Source organism: Microtus ochrogaster, linkage group LG3, assembly GCF_000317375.1.
Source record: "Microtus ochrogaster isolate Prairie Vole_2 linkage group LG3, MicOch1.0, whole genome shotgun sequence".
Taxonomy (NCBI): domain Eukaryota; kingdom Metazoa; phylum Chordata; class Mammalia; order Rodentia; family Cricetidae; genus Microtus; species Microtus ochrogaster.
In genome coordinates, this window is record NC_022029.1 from 35,565,125 (window position 1) to 35,584,215 (window position 19,091).

Below are 19,091 nucleotides of genomic sequence, written 5' to 3' on the forward strand. Positions count from 1 at the left end.
TAATGAGAATATCCCCTGCAGTCTTTGGTATTTGAACATGTGGTCCCCACTTGTTGGTTCTGATTTTTTTGTTAAAGAAGTACAGCCTTGCTGGAGGAGGTATGTCACTGGGTCCAACTTCAAAAGCTTTTAAGAGCGCCACACTTGCAGCTCCTGCTCCTGCTGCCAGCCTTCCCACCCGACAGACTCCTCCACTCTGGATCTGTAGGTGGAAACACTGGCTTTCGCTTTCTTAGGTTGTCTTGGCTGGGCTGTTTTGTGACAACATCAGGAAAGTAACTAATACACCAGTCAAGGCATCTCTGTAGCCAAGTCTGTCTTCCTGATTCTATCTTCCAAGTGCTGGGATTTTGACCTTGCAAAAACTTAAACAGATTCTCATTATGGAAATATTTATATTTTACTCATGAAATGCAGACCATTGCTACAAAGACACTAAACATCACCTCCTTCTCTGAGTTTAAGATGAAAGTGTTTTATGTTTATGTGTGGGCATGATGAGTAGAATAATAGCTAAAACTAATGATTGCTTGCTGTCTCTCTGTGCTGTTCATAGCTGTTTTGTAGATCCTGACTAACTTGGATTATGTCTAGCTATAGATAAAAAGACTGGCATGTTATGTTAGGGATCTTGCCCTTTATCATACAACTAATAAGTATGTTATGTTTATGTGTGTAATAAATGATGGGGCTGGGGTTCAAACTATAGTGCATATGAGCCATCACCTTGCTACTTACCTTTTTAGCTGCACAGCACATACTATCTGCTTATCAGTTTTCTTGATGTTAGAAAATGTTCCAAAGGGATTCTAATTGTTCCTGGAATTAGGGACAGCTAAAAGCAAAGCTAACAGTTGCTTCTCAGTATCTGAGGGAACTCCTTCCATGCCTCCCAGTTGGGACCAGGTATCAAAGTCTACATATGGCTGAGTGCCTTACATAAAATACTATAGCATTTGCATTGGCATGTCCTCCTGTATTCTTTAGTGAGCATCTGCACTTAAAGTGCATAAAAGAAAATGCTGTGTAGATAGTCATTATGGCAGAAATGAGAACCCGTATCCTTCCAGTACAGATGCAGTAATTCCCCAAATAATTTCCATTACTGGATCTATTGGATTCATGGATGTGGAGCCTACTGGTATATAAGACTGATTTATTTTCTTTCTTTTATTTTTTCTTTCTTTTTTTTTTTTTGAGAGGTCCCCTTTTATAATTAAAATGGGAATGATTTATTTTTTTAAGAGACAAATTGTGATTTGTCTGTATTTGTATGCTGAACTTCCTGTTTCTGGGAGACTGATGAGAGGATTTCACGGATCCGGTCTCCATGTGCCCCACACAAGGAAAGCCTGATGTGAGAAGCTTTGGAGTGGTGCTTTCTCCAGTTTCCTTGTGTCAGCTTGTCAAGGTCTGTGCCAGATTTGCCATGAGGAGCCATAGGTTTTGCATCAAACTGGTACCTAGAGATAGTATTTGTTAACACTATGGGTCTCCACTGTGTCTTTGGCCTCAAGATCTTACTCTCCCTCATCGTATCCACGGAACTGACTGTCTTCATCACAGTCTGTTCCTGTCCTTCTGGACAAGCTGATAGTGGTCTGAGAATGTGCCGTCTGGGTATTTGCAGCCTGGGTGAGCTCAGGCTCACCGTGCCTAACGAGTGGTGCTGTGCTATTCTGTCTCTTTTCTGAGGACGGCTCTGCAGCAGGACCCAAACCCACAGGGCGTTTTCAGGAAATACCAGTACAGCTATTGCTAGCTTCTGCCATGGAGACCTGCAGCCTTGAAGAGACAGAATTTAACTATTTTGCTCCATCTTCATCAGGTGATCTTAGAGCCTGCTCTAGACCTATGTCCTTTGAAGTATACTGCACTTCCCTGGCCTCATCTTCTTCTTGTCCCGAGAATTTAATTTGAAGTAAAAACCAGAAGAACAAGAGCAAATGAGATGCCATTGCAGGATGTTGGGAAAAGGAGGACTTTTTATATTTTTTTTAATTTTTTTAAAATTTTTTTTGCATGTGGCATGTACCCCTGCCAGTCATTCTCTTATAAAAATGAAGTGGGAGGAGTCGTCAAAACCCTTTAAAGCATAACTAGAAGGTCTCTGTTGTTTCCTGGAGCTTATCAGAGTAACGCTCTTTTGATTTGACTTTAAAATTTTGCATCATGAAAACGCATATGTGTTCATATTGTTTTGCAATAAAAGATGCACATCCAGGCTTCACAGGTAGCTATTTAGCCAAAGGTGGTTTTTTTTTTTTTGTTGGTTTGCTTTTATTTTTACTTATCTCACATCTAAAGATAAGGGATTTTAAATTTAAAAATGAAGTTTGCTGTTATATAAACTTATATAAAAATAGAACTTTTAGTTACAACCGACAAAAATGAGGTTCTGAAATGTATAGTGCTAAATTTTACAGTACATTTTTTACCCCCTTATTTGCTGGGTTGTGTTTCAAGATCCTTAGTGGGTATCAGAAACCTCAGGTAGTGCCAATTGCTGTGTATGTGTGTACCAGACCATCCATCCATATAGCCATTATTATTTTTTAGATATATTTATAGATATATTTTTAGATATATACCTCCAATATATATTAGATATATATCTCTATATATCCTATATATATTTGATATATATATCTTTGCCCATAATAAAGTTTAATTTGACACACTAATAACAATATAATACAATATTTGTAACAGTATAATGAAGATTGCCTAGTACATTGTTCATTATTTCTGGAATGTTGCATGTAATATTTTCTGACCAAAGTTGACCAAAGGTAACTGAAGCTTCATAAAGTCACTCTGTGTGTGTCTGTGTGTGTGCTGCTATCCTGCCTGTGTGGCTGCAGTTACCTACAGAGGCTGGTAAGGAGACCATTTTATTGGGTAGAGTACTGTATGTTTTAGTAGTGATATGGCTATCTGCATACATAGGTATTAAGTTTAATTTACTTATTTGCCCCAGTTTTTAGTTACATTTTATTTGCTCATCTGTAATGAAAAGACCTTTCATTACATTACATTAGAGAAAACACCAGTTTTCTCTAGCTAAAGCAAGTGAGCAGGTAGAGGCAGCCTGAGAAGGTGACCTGACATCCTGAACTCCAGATCAATAAACAGAAGGACTTGGGCTTATTTAGAGAAGTGGTTCTTAAAGACATACTTATTAATTTTTAAATTATGTGTCTCTGTGTGGGAACAAGAGGCCAGAAGTATTGGGTCTCCTGGAGCTAGAGTACAGGTGATTTCAAGTTGCTAGTCGTGTGTATTGAGTCATCTCTTCAGCCCTCAGAGAAGTGTCATTTCGTTTTATGTTTAAGTGTTTGCCTGTGTTTATGTATGTATATCAATCATATGTGTTCCTCGTTCCCAAGGAGCCAGAAGAGGGTGCCAAATCCCCTGGAACTGAAATTGCAGGAGGTTATGAGCTGCCATGTGGATGTTGGGAACTAAGCCGGGGGTTCTCTGGATGAGCAGGGAATGCTGCTAATAACTGAGCTGTCTCCCAAACCTTTTTTGTTCCTCCTTCAGAACCTGTTTTATACTGTTGTGCATAGTCTGTAGAAGAAGAACCAGTGTGCATTATTTGCAGTGTTTCTGGGCCATGGAGAGTCCTCCCCATTCAGTTCTATGATGGCCACATCCCACCCAAATGAGAGGAGTTGGTAGAGAAGGGCTCCAGGGAAGAAGGTCAAATGTGGACTGAGTTTCTGCAAACAGACTTCCCCACCATGTTCATGTGTGGTGGATTTGTAGCCTGTGGGTTGGATTGCTTTGTTAATGCAGGTTCTGAGCTGTTTTGTTTTCCATTTACTGTGTTTCAAGAAAACTTTATGTACTTTTCTGCTTTTATAGCTGTGAATCCTGAGGAGCTCTTTCTGTGCTAGTGCCCCAGGCTCTGACTTGGGGATGGCTGATGATGTGTGCATGGAAACTGTTTTCTGAGTCCTGAGTGCCTGCTCCTCCAGAGCCTACCCATTAGTGGAGTCTTTTGGGCCCTGACCACTCAGTGTCTGACTGATGCACTATTGATTGGATCAGTCACCTGGGTGACATCAAAATCATAGGTCCTGGAACTCACCTCAAACTACCAACTAAGTATCTGTGTACGTTGATGTGGAGAGTAAAAATCTTATTCAAATGAGATCAACAAATAATTTTTATTGAGTTATTTAATTTCTGTATTGAGTTGTTTCCTTCTATCCTTTGGTAGGTGTATACAGTATTTGCCATTGCAGTACTAGTATGAGCCTGTTTTCCACTACTGTACTGAAATACCTGAGGCAGGTCAATTTTTTAAAGAAAAATTTTAATCTCACATTTGGAAGCTAAAAAAATTCAAGACTTGAAGTCTAGGTGGCTGTGTTGGTTTCTGGCAAGGGCCTAACAGCAGCATGGTAAATGTTCCCAAAGACAGAGAACTGGGGTTCCATAATTCCTTCTGTGGACATTCCACTGAACTGAGAACCTTCCCTGGGCCCCACCTGTTCATGGCTTCACATTACCTCCCATTACTCCCATTAGCTACATTAAGCTTGACATTAAGCCCACAACACATCAAATTTGGGTTATACAACCAAACATCCGAACCATAACATGCAGTTGGTATTTTGGCTAGGACTGTCATTGTGTGGCATTTGGTAGACTTAACGGGATGTGGGCATCTACCTTCTGAATACCATCATCTCCTGTCTATTACATGTGGTGATGTCCCTCTCAATGAAGGGTTACTTTGTCTTTCCAGTAGCTGTGTTTTAAGTGTGTGTGTGTGTGTGTGTGTGTGTGTGTGTGTGTGTGTGTCTGTGCACATGTCTATGTGTGCAGGTACCTATGTGAAGGTCACAGAAGGATGTAGGATGTCCTGTGACTCTTCCACCCTGTGCTTCTGAGATGGCTCTCATTGGACCTGGAGCTAGGCTGACAGCCAACAGTCCCAGAAAGCTTCCCGATTCTAGCCACCTCCACAGTTGTTGGGTAACAGGCACAAGTGGCCATGCCCAGTTTTACTTGAGTCTGGGGATTCATACCCAGGCCCTCATGCCAACCAAATAAGCACCCTTACCCACGGAGCCATTTCTCCAGCCCTACATTGTTCTTTAATTATTTAGTAAACTTTACCTTACCTTCGTTACAGGACTCTGACTTAGCTGCTCTGCAGCTTCTAAATGGTGCGGGGTCCTTGAGAAGATTTCACTTCAGTCCTCACTCCCTGCTCATTCCCATTCCTTTTCGCTTAATATTTTTAGTCAGTCTTTTTAAAGTTGCAAAAATTAGACAGACATCATTATTATCGTTGTTTCCTGTAGCCATCAGTATTTGATTATATTTACCCAAGATTACTAAATTTTACTGGTATTTCTTTCATTTCAAATTTTCTTTCTGAGTCTTATGTTATACATTTTCTAGAATTCATTTTTGTGCATCATTTGGTGGTAAACTCAATTTTTACTGGAAATATTAGTTTTGTCCTATTTTATGAGTGCTGTTTTTTCTCTGAGAATGTGATTCTAACTAGATACAGTTTTCTTTAGAGCAGTGTCATCTGGCAGTTCTTCTGGCTTTTGTTTTTCTAATTGCTCTTCCTTGGAAGATAAGCCATTGTCTTTGGCTTTGATTTATTTATTTCTAAAGCTTTATTTAGTATACATGTGAGGGAGGGCGGGGTGTGTGATGACACATATGTGGAGGTCGGAGGAAACTCTGGAGGTGGTCCTGTCTCTCCATCCTTAGGAGGGTTCCAGGATCACTCAGATCAGTGTGCATCTTGGGCAGCAGGCAACGTCACCTGCTCAGCTATTCCACTGGCCCGGAACTAGGTGTTTGTAATGGGAGAACTCTTTATTATCTCATCTAACATACTCCCAAAAGCCAAATCTTTGGTGATTTTGTTCATTTTAAGCAGTCCTGGAATTTGAATCTAGGCTCTGATGCACGCTAGGCAGAGACTATGCCACCTAGCTGAGCTATAGTTCCAGCCTGCCACAAGTGGTTATTACAGGTTCTGGAGTCTGAACACTACTTAGCTGGAGATGTTGTTTCTGTAACAGGAAGCTGGGGTTTGGTAACCTGGTTGCTTAGCCTTTCATATCCTAGATGTTTTTATCCACTTTATTGGTTGACACTTGTGATCTGATAGTATCATTGAGGGACTGGAGGGATGGCTCAATGGTAAAGAGCACTTAATTGCTCTTCTAGAGGACCTGAGTTCGATTCCAAGCATCCACATGAGGTGCCTCATAACCACCTGTAACTCCAGCTCCAGGGGGATCCCACACCTCTTGGCCACTGGAGGCTCATACCCATCCCTTGCCAAATACATGAAAATAAATTTAAAAAGTAAGATCATAACCGTGCAGAGTTATAAGGGGTTGTTTGGATAGAAAAAAAAATTGTGTTGTTGGTATGGCTGAAGTCCATTTTGAATTCCAGAATTCAAAATAAGTCTTTGAACTCGCTCGAGCTAGCTGTTCTGTTTCATCATCTGAAGATGATTTTCCAGGACTGTATCCAGTCATTATTTGCTAGCTGCATTTTGTAAACTTACTGCATTCACCTGTTTATTTTCTCTCTCTTTTTGAAGGTCCTAGAAACTTTGATCTTTAATTGTCTGCTTTCAAAAAGCAAAGAGCCATTGTTGAGATTAACTCTAGAAAAGAGAGGCTGTGAAAGAGTCGTGATACGGAACTGGAAAGTCCTCAGGGATGAAGGCAGCTTGGAGATGGTCTTAATCTCTTTCCTGTGCACATCTGCCCCACTCTCTGCTCTGCTTCCCTTCATTACATTGACTGTTTCTTTAGAGCTCCACCCTCCCCACAGTCCTGTCTGTGGTGCCACCCATTCTGATGGCAGCATTCATTCACATGGAGTCACTTAACTGTCTCCAGTGTCATACTTTCGTTTAAAACAGCCTTTATTAGCCACATGTGACTATTAAAACCCAAAAGAAAATAACATAGGATCTCTCTGCTGATAACTGTAAAAATTAATGAGATACCAGAGGAAACCTAAACAGAGACCTGCCTGTAATGTTCACAGATGGAGCACAATGGGGCAAAGATAGTTCCAACCAAATCAAACAAAACACTTAATATAGCCAAACAATTCTGAAAAAGTTGGAGAAATCAAAGCAAGACTCTGTCATAAGTGAGGAGTCACCACAACACAAAGTATCCGTATAGAGTGTAGAAATGAAACCACACACATATTGGCTAAGGCGGCTCCATGGAGTAGGAGTGGTTTTTTTAGTAAGCAGAATCAGGACAGTTAGACTTTGACATGCAAAACCAAATAAAATACCTCAATCAAGAACCTTAGACAAAAATGAAATCAAATGTCATGAAATAAATCTAAATATAGCTGCAACGCTTTTCAGATAAAATACAGGAGAAAATCTTTGGATATAGGCTTAAGCAATAAGGTCTTGGACTGGCACTAAAAGTGCAATCCATAAAAGAAAATAAGACAAATTGGACAAATCCAAAAGGTTTACTATGTCTTAGCTTGCTAGGGCTGCCATAACAAAGTAACACAGGCCCCAAGCAGCTGGAGTCTACTCACAATGCTGACAGGGTTGGGGTCCCCCCAGCTTGCAGATGGCCGACTGCCTCCTTGCTGTGCCTTTACAGCCCTTTTCTCTATGTGCCCGTGATCTTATTGTCCCTTCCTCTTTCTGAAAAGATATCAGATCAGTTATATTGAGTAAGCAGTGATCCGTTCGATCTCATTTAACCTTAGTTATGTCTTTAAATCACTTGTCTCCAAATATGGTCATTTTCTAAGATACTGTGGGTGAGGATTTCAATGTGTACATGGGAGTGGGGTGTGGGTGCCATGTTAGTCCAATAACATCCTGCTCAAACAAATAACAAGCTGTATCTAGAATGTGTGAGACCACTCAGACTTCAATTAGAACATAACCCAATTACAACACTGGAAAAGGACTAGGAAACAGATACATCACCAGAGGATGGCAGATGAGGTATTGATGTCACTTTTCTTTCTTTGACTTTTTCCTTCATCGCTTTTCTTTGAAAGACACTTCCTGTCTTTCAAATCTCAGCCTGAATGGCATCATCTTCTGTAAGCCATCAGACCTAGGAGTTGAGCTACGTCATGTAAAGCTCAAATAGAGCAGGTGTTTGTGGCCAGGCTCTCAGACCCAACTACGTCAGAAGTAGCTTGGTCAGACCCAACTACGTCAGAAGTAGCTTGGTGACTTTAGGTACAGATTCCTGGGTCCCGCTTGAAATCTGTGGAGTCGGAGTTAATGCTAATGGATTTTTGGTTTTTTAGTTTTGTTTTGTGTTTTAAACATATGGTTTTTATATAGCCTGCCAGTTGGAATCTGTTTAGAATAAAAGCATTTGTTGTAAATGTTTTAGAAGGACTCTTAGAAATTGTCACTTCAACCGTCTTGTTTTTGCATAGGTTAGCAGGATCAGGAAGAAGGCACAGTAGCCATTGCTTGCTCAGATCCATCCCATGGCTTACTGCATTTCTTAGCTATCATTTCATACCACATTTTCATGTTCACCTTGAACATCCTTTTCTACATATATGAAGCGTTGAAAGCTCCAGGTGCTCAGCACCCAGCGATGTCAGTCCCTGACTCACTTCCTGTGGTGTCTGGCGCGCTCCTAGGCCCACGGCCAGACTCCTCTATTGTGTTGTTTACCTATATTCCTAATGCAGAGGGCTCTTCTTGTACTCAAGCATCACTCAGCAGTGTGGAATCAGCCCAGGAAAAGCTCGTTCCCAAACTAGTGTAATCTGAAAAAGCCTCCTATGGCTCTCTCAACAGGTTCTTAAGCAGATCTGAGATCAAGAGTTTTCAAGAACTCCTTCCTGTAAACTGTAGACCTGCAGGGTTCACATCAGGCCTCTCTAGTTTGAGAAAGGTTACCTAGGATCTGTGGAAATGTGTGGGGCTAGGGTATGCCTTAATAAAAATAAGTTAAAGGGTCAGGGGCAGGACAACCTAAGACTAGCTGTAAAGATTGGGATCTAGCTATATGAGGTCTTGGATCTAGGCCCAGGGGAGGAGGCTGGGGTGAAAGTGTGGCTACTACTGGGGAACCACAGCGTGTTTGGTTTGGCCAAAGCATAAAGTAAAATCTTGGAAATGACTAGAAAGATTGGGAGTCAGATAATAAAGGGTTTTATTGAAGTTAAAAATACTGTATTTCACAACTTGGTATCCACATGCACAAGAATGAAATTGGAAACTCCCTACAGGACAACACCATAGAGAGTTACTAAAAGTGGATCATTGACCTTAATGTAAGGGTGGAAACTAAAGACTGTTGGCAGAGAGATCTGTGACTACAACCTTCTTAACTATCAAGAAAAACAGAAGCTGGGTGATCATGAAGAATCCCTTTAATTTCAGCAGAGGCAGACAAATCTCTTGAGTTCTGGGACAGCCAAGTCTACAAAGTGAGTTCCAGGACAGCCAGACTACTCAGAGAAACCCTGTCTCAAAAAATCAAAAAGAAAGGAAGGGAGGAATGAGGAAGAAATTGAGGGAAAGAGAGAAGGGGAGAGAGACAGACAGACAGACAGACAGACAGACAGACAGACAGACGTGACAAAATATAAGCCAAGTTGGACTTCATCAGAATAAAAACCTTTGTGCATCAAGGAAATAAAGGAAGACAGGGCTAAAGTTTAGGTAGGTCCATGGTAATGTGCTTGCCCGGTATTCCATTGAGACAGGGAGGAAAAAGAAAACAGCTCATATTGTGAGAAAATGTGTAGTGTGCAACCTAAGGTGTAGACAGCAAAGCATTTTAAGTGGATGAAGTAGGTGTGGTGGTGCATTCCTGTAATGCCAGTATTCAAGAGGCAGAGGTGGGCATCCCCACTCGAGAGCTGCAGTAAAAAAAATTAAAGTAACAGATTTTCAGAGATGTAGGGGAACTGGAATGTTATGTGTTGGTAGTAATAATATAAGACACTATAGCTGCTTTGGAAAACAATTTGGTAGCTCTCCAAAGTGTTAGACCTGAAATATTTATTATACCTGAAAAATTTCTTAGTGCATTTAAGGTATATATTTGAGACAATTGGAAACAGATTTATCCAAAAATTTATATGGTAATGTATATAGTAGCAGTATTTATAACAGATAGAGAAACAACCCATGTGTTTTCAGTATGTATATGGTAGTATATATAGTAGCAGTATTTATAACAGATAAACAACCCATGTGTTTTAGGTATGTATATGGTAGTGTATATAGTAGCAGTATTTATAACAGATAAACAACCCATGTGTTTTAGGTATGTATATGGTAGTATAGTAGCAGTATTTATAACAGACAGGTAGAGAAACAACCCATGTGTTTAAGGGACTTTTCTTGACACTCTGACAAAACACCTGACAAAAAGCAACTTAAGGGAGAGGAAAGGTTTATTTTGGTCCCTGGTTGAATGAGACATGAAGGCATGGCTGCAGGTAACTCCATGGCGTTGGTAGCGTGGACCTGGGACCCCTCATATCACACCTCAGAACAGCAGGGAATGCTCATCTGGCTTCCTTTTCTTCCCTCTTGTGTTCAGTCTGGGGCCTCAGCTTTTGGAATGATGCTACCCACAATCAGAGTGGGTCTTCTTCCTTATTTCGTACTCTGGAAACACCCACATACACACCCTTAGTGTGTCTCCTGGGAATTCTAAGTTCAGTCGGGTTGACACTAAAGGCTAACTACCAGTAACTCCATATATCCTTCAGCTGATGAGTGGAAACCCTACATGCATTTCTGTGCGGTGGAATAGTATTTGGAGTAAAACCTATGTGAATCTGAAAATATACTGAGTGAAAGAGACCAGTTACCAGGGACCACGTATTGTTCACTTCCATTTAGTGAGCTATCCAGAATACTCAGAGAGTGAGAGCGACCAGCTCGTGGTCTAGGGTTTGTTTTGTTTTGTGGTGGTAGGGTGATGAAAACTGGTGCACCCTAACTCTGAATATGTGAGGACACATCGAGAGTGGCTGTGAGCGTGATGTGTGCACTGTGCTGAGAGCAGAGTGGAGAGCAGAGCTGTGCACTCCTTCCTCAAGAGCCTCACCTTGGGAGCGTGGCCTGAGCAGTGGTACAGCCAGGGACTAGGCCCAGGTGCTCACAACAGTTCTCTTCGGTTTCACCCTTCAAGAGGTGGGAGAGATTTGTTATTAATACTGACTTTAAGCTTTAATACGGTGTTAACCATGCTTATTTGAAGAATAAATATTAGAGATAATATTGACTCACTCAAATAAATGATTTTTTTAAAGATAGGGTCACAAAGCCCAGATTGACAGTGCACTTGTCCCCCTGCCTCGGCATCCCAAGTCCTGGAGTCACATGCCTGCAACCACTACGATGCATGACATGATCATAATGCTTAAAGTTCCTCCATGGATAACATGGTTTCCAGTGAGGAGAGGCTCAGAAATAGAAGTTTCCTGGCTTTTCCTTTGAACTTCCACCCCCACATAGTGAAACAGCTCAGTATTGCCAAATTAGCTACACACTGAGAAACATTTCAGAAAGCAAGAAGAGTAGGAACACTTTAACTGCCTGGGTTTTATCCACTTAAAGAATTAACTCCAAAAAACCTAAGTTTGGAACTATTACTTTCTAGCAAGTTTTTGGCAGATTTTCTGAATGTATTAATAAGTCATAGAGTAGTAAATAGTGTCTTTAGGTCACCTGTTCACCAGGAGTTTACTGTCAGAATTTTTCAGCTGACTCTCTGCTACTGAACACCCTGAGTAAATCAGTTTTAGCTAATTTCTTTGAGCACAGCAGCCATCTTGTGTTACTTTGTCAGTAAAGTGCCCTCCTGTGGTCACTGGGAGCAGATTTTCAGCTCTGGTCAGTAAGCCACACTCGTTGCTCCACAAGGTCTGCGGTTCCACGATAGAGCACCCATACTCTGAGTTCCTTTTCAGTAGACAAGTGAGACTTTTAAAGAGGCCAGTTTTAAGAGTGGGAAAGTAGCATCTTGTTTTGCTTGCAGGTGTTTAGACGACGTGGATAGAAGGAAAGGAGGCAAGATGTTAGAGGGGGAGGAGAGCACCATGTTGTGGTAGTCTTAGAACTCCGTGACAGGAGCTGGAGAGAGGCCTGTGTGTCCCCAGGTACACCCTGCCCTTGTCTATGGGCATGCCCTCAGGGGGTTCTGAGTTCGTTGATTATGTGATATCTCATCCTGCAGAAAGGAACAGTTATTCAGTGCTGTTGGGAAGTCTGTCTCTCTTAAGGGAAACTAACTTGGGCTTGACATGTTCAGATCTGGTTTCTTCTGACTCTAATGAGCATCGTATTTATTAGTTATGGAGATTATATACTGGAGGCCAGAAGAGGGCATTGAATCTTCTGGAACTAGGAGTTACAGCTGGTGGTAAGCCACCATGTAAGTGCTGGAAACTGAGCTCGGTCCTCTGGAAAAACATCCAGTGCTCATAACCACTGAACCATCTCCCATGCCCCCCCAAAAAATGATTTTTAAATGAATTTTCCCTACAAATTGTTTTAATTTTTCAATTCATATAGAGAGTGTATTAATTACTTTTCTGTTGCTTTGATGCAACACCACGACCAAGGCAACTTAAAGAAGAAAGTCTTTAATTGGACTTAGAGTTCCAGAGTTTAGAGTCTGTGATGGCAGAGTGAGAGCGTGGTGGCAGGAACAGCTGAGAGCTCACACCTCCAGCAGGAAGGAGGCACCCAGTGCACTGGGGATGGCACCACCTCCAGCAAGGTCACTCCTAATCCTTTTCAAACCACCAGCTGGGGACCTGCTATTTAACAACTGAGACTTACAGCGTCAGGGGTGTGGTGGGATGTAAGGCGTCTCATTCAAACTACCACAGAAAGAATAGGTTTTTTTATTTTTTAAATTTTAGGCAGAGTCTCACTTTGTAGCCTTGGCTGACCTTGAACTCTCTTTGTAGACTAGGCAAGTCTTGAACTCCTGGAGACTCACCTGCCTTTCCCTCCCACCAAGTGAAGTACTAAGATTAAGGGTGTGTACCACCACAGTAACTCTTAAAAAATAGCGTGTATTGTATGTATGTACGTATGTATGTATGTATGTGCTTCTGTATGTGTGTGTGCAGGTGCACATGCAAATATGTGTGTTTGTGTGTTGAGGCCAAAAGTTGACATCACTGTCTATCACTTTCCCATTTATTTGAAACAGAGATCATCTAATGCTGGGATTGCAGGCTCGCACAGCTCCACTCAGCTTCCACACTGGCTTTTCTGTGGGTGCCAAGGACTCAGATTTGGGTCCTATGCTTGTGCAGCAAGTACATTACCAAAAGAGCCATCACCTTAACCCTATTGGGCAGGATCTGGATTTTATATTTTTAGTGATGGCTGTGCTTCCTATCTACCTTCACAGATTCTTTTCTGGTTTGTTTATGTGTGTTGGTGGAGGGGATGAGTATATGTGTTGGTCTGTGTGAGAGATGTGTATGCTGCTTAGGTATGGGGACACAAGGTGTGCAGGTGCATGTGGACATGTATGCACATGTGTTCAGAGACCCAGAATTGATGTCTGGAGTCATCTTCAGTTACTCTCCCCATCTTGTACGCTGAGTCGGGGTCCCTAACTGAATCCCGAACTTGCCATGCCTGCTAGTCTGTCTAGCCAGCCTGCTCCAGGATTTCCAGTGTGCTGGGAAGTGAACTCCATTCTGGTCCTTACATTGCATAGCAAATGTTTTACCCGGTGAGCCATCTCTCCTTTGCTGGTATTTTTATTGCCTTGGCACTCTTAGAAGAGTTCCTTAAGTGTCATTGGCTCACTTCAGATGATTGGCAGATTTTTCCCAGTCTACCAGTAAGAAAGTAGTGCAACTAAATCTAATCCTGGCCATATGATAAAATCTTTCCTTAATCATGTAATTATGGTTTTTTTCTTTAGACTGATGTAAAAATTAATTAAACAACTAAAATATATATTCTGATCCAATTATATATAGCATTTTAAATTTACTGCCATTTTTTAAACCCAAATTTAAAAATAGTTTCTACTTAGTTAACAATTGTAAATACCCAGAATCTATTATCTGGTTGATTTTTGAGGTTGGAAGGCGGCAGAGTTGTGCTGTGACTATAGCTCAGGATGTTCTACAATTTATGACAATCCTCCTGAGTGCTCGGGTTGGTGAGCATGCCCATCATAGCCAACTTATAAATTGACTTTTCTCCCTCCTTCCTTCTTCCTTCTCTCTCCCTCAGCCCCCCTCTTTCTCCCTTCTTTCCTTTCTTTTTTAGACACAGATGTCATATAGCCCAGGCTGACCTCAGCTTGCTCTGTAGTAACTGAGGATTACCTTGGACTTGTGATTCTCCTGCCTCCACCATTATGTGCTCTGGTTATAGATAAATGTGTACCGTCATGCCTGATTTATACCAAGTTGGGGATGGAACCTAGGACTCTGGGCATGCTAAGCAAGTACTCTACCAATTGAGCTACACCCCTCACCCCTTGAATTTGATTTGTGAATGCATGGTTTTTACTGTCAACAGTGGATTTGAAGGGTCACAAGGGGGCTGCTTTCACATTTAGATTCTCATTTAAAGATTTTAATGTTAATCCACTCCATTGTTTTCCCAGCGTTTGCATAAAGAGCTCTGTGGCGTAATGCTTGAAGGAATTACACTGGAGTAGACTTCCTGGTTTTAAATCCCAGGGCTCCCACTTGACCAGCTGCATGACCAGTTGCAAGTTGTTCACTTCTGTCTGCTTCTTTTGTCTTATTTGCAACATGGGAATAGCATTAGTTTTTACCTTATGAGTGTTGTGACAATTGAGTGAGTTAGTATTAAACCATTTAGAACAGTGGACAGTAACTATGGTGTAATGTTTACACATAAATTAGTGCAGGAATTCACTATAAAAGGAAGTACTGTCTTTTAGTAGATTGGTTCTGCAGCTCTGCTTTTAAAATATTTCTGTATGATTGAATAAACAATAAACTAAAATGCCTTTTTATACAACATTGTTCCATGATGATTTTTCTTCTTCTTTTAGGCACGGAATGTTAACACTGGAGAATTAGCAGCAATTAAAGTGATAAAATTGGAACCAGGTAAATTATTTGAAATTTGATGTTTCTTGTTGCTAGAACGTCATTGGCTATCATAGAGTAATTTCATTTTTTATAATTTGGTTTTTTTGAAATGGTCTTTGTAGCTCAGGTTGACCTTGAACCATTGATCTTCCTCCTTCAGCATTCTAAGTCCTGAAGTTACAGGCCTGAACCATCATACAGTTAAAGCTTATTTTAATAATGTTTGATTGTTATTCTTTTACTTTCTCACCATTTTGTGGGGAGGAGAGATGGCTGTCTTTTCTTCCTCCTGCTTCTCTGAGCCCAGCATATGATGTTGAATGTCCTTCTGTACGTGTTGCTTTTATTGGTTGATGAATAAAGCTGTTTTGGCCAATGGCTTAGCAGAGTAAAGCCAGGTGAGAAATCTGAACAGAGATATAGAGAGAGTAGGCGGAGTCTGGGAGATGCCATGTAGGTGCCAAAGGAGAAGAATGCCCCCTGGAAACTTACCAGTAGACCACAGCCTCATGGCCATATACAGATTAATAGAAATGGCTAGCCTTGTCACATTGAAGACAAATTCCATAACAACAGAGGGAATAAAAAATGAAAACATAAGCCACAGACAAGAACCTCCCTGTGATGAGACAGTGCTGCTTCTCTGGAAAACATTGAGTTCTTTGGTTCTTTTTTGTTGTTGTTGTTGTAGTTTTTTGGTTTTGTGGGGTTTTTTTTCTTTGTTAGTTTGTTTTTGTCAGCAGGTCTCCCTATGTGGCTCTGGCTGTCCTGGAACTTACTGTGTAAACCAGGCTGGCCTTGCAATCACAGAGATCTGCCTTCTTCTACCTCCGAAGTGTTGGGATTAAAGATTTATGCCATTATGCCTGGCTCTAGTTCTTTCTTAAAGGGTAACTAAATTTGCCATAATGACTCAGCAGTCATGCTTTCGTGTCAAGTCACAGAACTTGCACATGAGGGTTCTACACAGCATTATTCATAATGCCCCTCCATTGGAGTCATTATAACTGGTAAACAAATGGACAGAATGTGTTATGTACAGAGAGTAGAAAGGTAGTTCATAATTCATGCTTCCGCGGATTCAAACAATGCTAAATGAAAGGAGCCAGTTATGGGAGAGCGTGCACTTGATTTTCTTAGGTGAAGTGCTCAGAGAAGGTATCAAGTGGGCTAGTGAGCTGGAACTGCCAGAGGGTGAACTATCAGTGAGTGAACATGAGAAGTTTCATGGAGAGAGGGAACTGTCCTAAAACTGAGTTATAGTTATGGTTGCAAACCTTGGTCAATTTATTTAACACATCATTGAATTTTATATTTGAAATGAGGAACTGTAGCCAGAGACTGCTTGTTTGTTTCCCGGCTGCCCAGACCTGAATAATTACATAGAAACTATATTAATTACAACACTGTTTGATTATCTCATGTTTTGTTAAAATTTTATTTATATATTTTGTATGTACTCAGCATGTACACCAGCAGGCCAGAGAGGGAATTGAACTCAGGGTCTCTAGAACAGCCAGTACTCTTAACCTCTGAGCCATCTCTCCAGCCCCTTAGCTCATGTTTATTAACTAGCTCTTACATCTTAAATTAACCCATTTCTATTATTCTATGTATCGCCACCAGACTGACTTACTGGTTAAGGTTTTGGCATCTGTCTCCTTCAGCAGCTACCCCTTCAGAGTCTCCCTCACCCCACCTTCTCTCTCTCTCTCTCTATATATATATATCTGTCCACATTTCTACCTGGCTTTACTCTAAACTATTGGCCAAAACAGCTTTATTCATTAGCCAATAAAAGCAACACATGTACAGAAGGGTATCTCATATCATCTCCCCTTTTCTGTCTAATTAGAAAGGAAGGTTTTAACTTTAACATTGTAAAATTATATATGAAAAAACAGGTATCAAGCATTACACTTACAATATTTAGTCGTTTGTATCTGGAGAGTTTCATATCTAATATATCTTTTATCATAACTTAGGAAAACTATAACTATCTGTCTTCAACTCTTCAAAGACCACAGAAGGATATCATATTACCTAAGTAAACAGAAAGTGCATTGTAAGCAGCATCTAAAACTTTAGAATTGAAAGAGACATCTTGGTGCCTGAACAGCCAACCAAAGTTCTTCTGTATCATTGGAGCATCTGTCTTCAGTCTACAGGCCCATAGTATCCAACAGACTTTTCCATGAAGCAGAAAATTTGAAAGACTGTTTCACCTATATTGACAATTTGTCAGTCACTTTCTTCTGTGTCCTGCAGAAGGCCTGGCAGACTCTTTCATGGAGCAGGAACCCTGAAGGACTGTCTCACCTTCTTTAAGCAAGTTCACCAGTCATTTTCTATAGATCCTGCATGTCCAGTTTAAACAGCACACCATCAGGCAAGAGCAGTTTCTTTCCCAAATGGGTAGCAAATCCATAAAGGAGGCTCTTCAGTGCCCATCATCTCTTGAAGTAATTGGTGCTGCCAGAAGTAAACATGTCTTACTGTCAAGAAAAGTCTAAGTTCTTAAAACATTTTAAATACCATATTCTGTAGGTCTTTGAAATGTTTGAAGATTATCTATCTGAAATATATCTCTGTATATCTAGAAAATCTAACATGACTACAATTTGACTATTATAAATGACTATCTCTTAATCTGTATTTTTAATTATATGTCACATTTTTAAATTAGCTGCATAAACATAATGCCTTAAACAAGAGGAGAAATACATATACACAATGTGACAAAATTGACCTTAGATTTATATAAGACCAAGATCCATACCAGTGCAAAGTATTCACTTCTATATCATATCCACTCTTTGAGAGAGAGAGAAAGAGAGAGATTTACTGACTGTGACTATTAATCAATTATAACCAACCCTTTTAAAATGAAAATAAACATTTTTAAGCAATCATCTTGGAATTTAGGCATAGTTCTTTCCAAACTGCTTCCTGCTGTTTGTTGGGTGAAGTACTTTTAGGATTCACAGAGACCTTTGGGGAGGGGCTTGTTTCATTAAACCACATTAACCTGAAAGGAATCCACAGGTTCTCATCTTCTGTTTAAACAAAAGCGGAACCTTTAAAAAAAAAAAACAAAAAACAATAACATATTCCTTAAACTCAAATTTTGAAATAAAGATACCTTTAGCCCCCCAGAATCAACTGTGTCTCTGTAGCCAAAATATTCAAAGAAAACATAATACACAAAGGATTTGGATTATGCATATTATTATCTATCTCTATGTGAATTTTTTACTCTATTACTTTTTAATATTTATTATCTTGATCCCTTTATGTCTGTCTGTACTCTTATATTATTTTCACTGTCTCTTTAAAGACTTTGTTTTACTTTAAAAACCATTCCCTTTTTATAACTGTCTGTACTCTTTTTTTTTTTTTTTTTTTTGCTCTCCCCCAAGCCTATGTGCATTTTTAAACACACTGTGTCTCATTTAGAGGTCTTTCATGTCGAATCTGTCCTCTTGTGTATCTGAAATCATTTTCTGACAAGGAATATTTTAAAATCCTAAGCACTGTGGTTGCAGCAGCCCTTGATGCTGGTTCCACATCTCTTGGCCTTTCAATATGCCAGAGGTACATTTACTGCCAGCTCTGGAACTGCTGAATCAGAGCTGTGCTCACCATCTCAGCTCTGGGAAGCACCATGTAGCACAGAAACCCTTTTTATCTGAGTAAAAGTTAAATCTGTCATGCAGTGTGCTGCATGGCCTAGAAATGTCTCCATGTATGGCGGCAGGAATCTACGATGCTTTCCTGCCTGTGCACACCTGGCGGAACCCATCTCCCTGCTTGCCCTGCAGGGCTGCGTGCACACCTAGCGGAACCCATCTCGCTGCTTGCCCTGCAGGGGTGCTGAGCAGCAGGCATGCTCTCAGCTACTTTCCTCCTAACCCTGAGCAGGCACACAGCACCTAACCAGAAAAGTGTGACTGACCACAAGAGTTAGCCCCAACCGTATGGGTGCCGTTTTGTAGGTGGTGACT

General features: G+C 40.7%; 1 protein-coding gene across 1 annotated transcript in view; it reads left to right on the forward strand.

Moving 5' to 3' along the window:
* Map4k3 (mitogen-activated protein kinase kinase kinase kinase 3) overlaps positions 1-19,091 on the forward strand; it is a 162,298-nt gene that overhangs the window by 38,319 nt on the left and 104,888 nt on the right. The window contains exon 2 of the mRNA XM_005360786.2: positions 15,048-15,105. Within this exon, the coding sequence (XP_005360843.1) occupies positions 15,048-15,105 (58 nt within the window). The remainder of the gene's footprint in view (positions 1-15,047; positions 15,106-19,091) is intronic.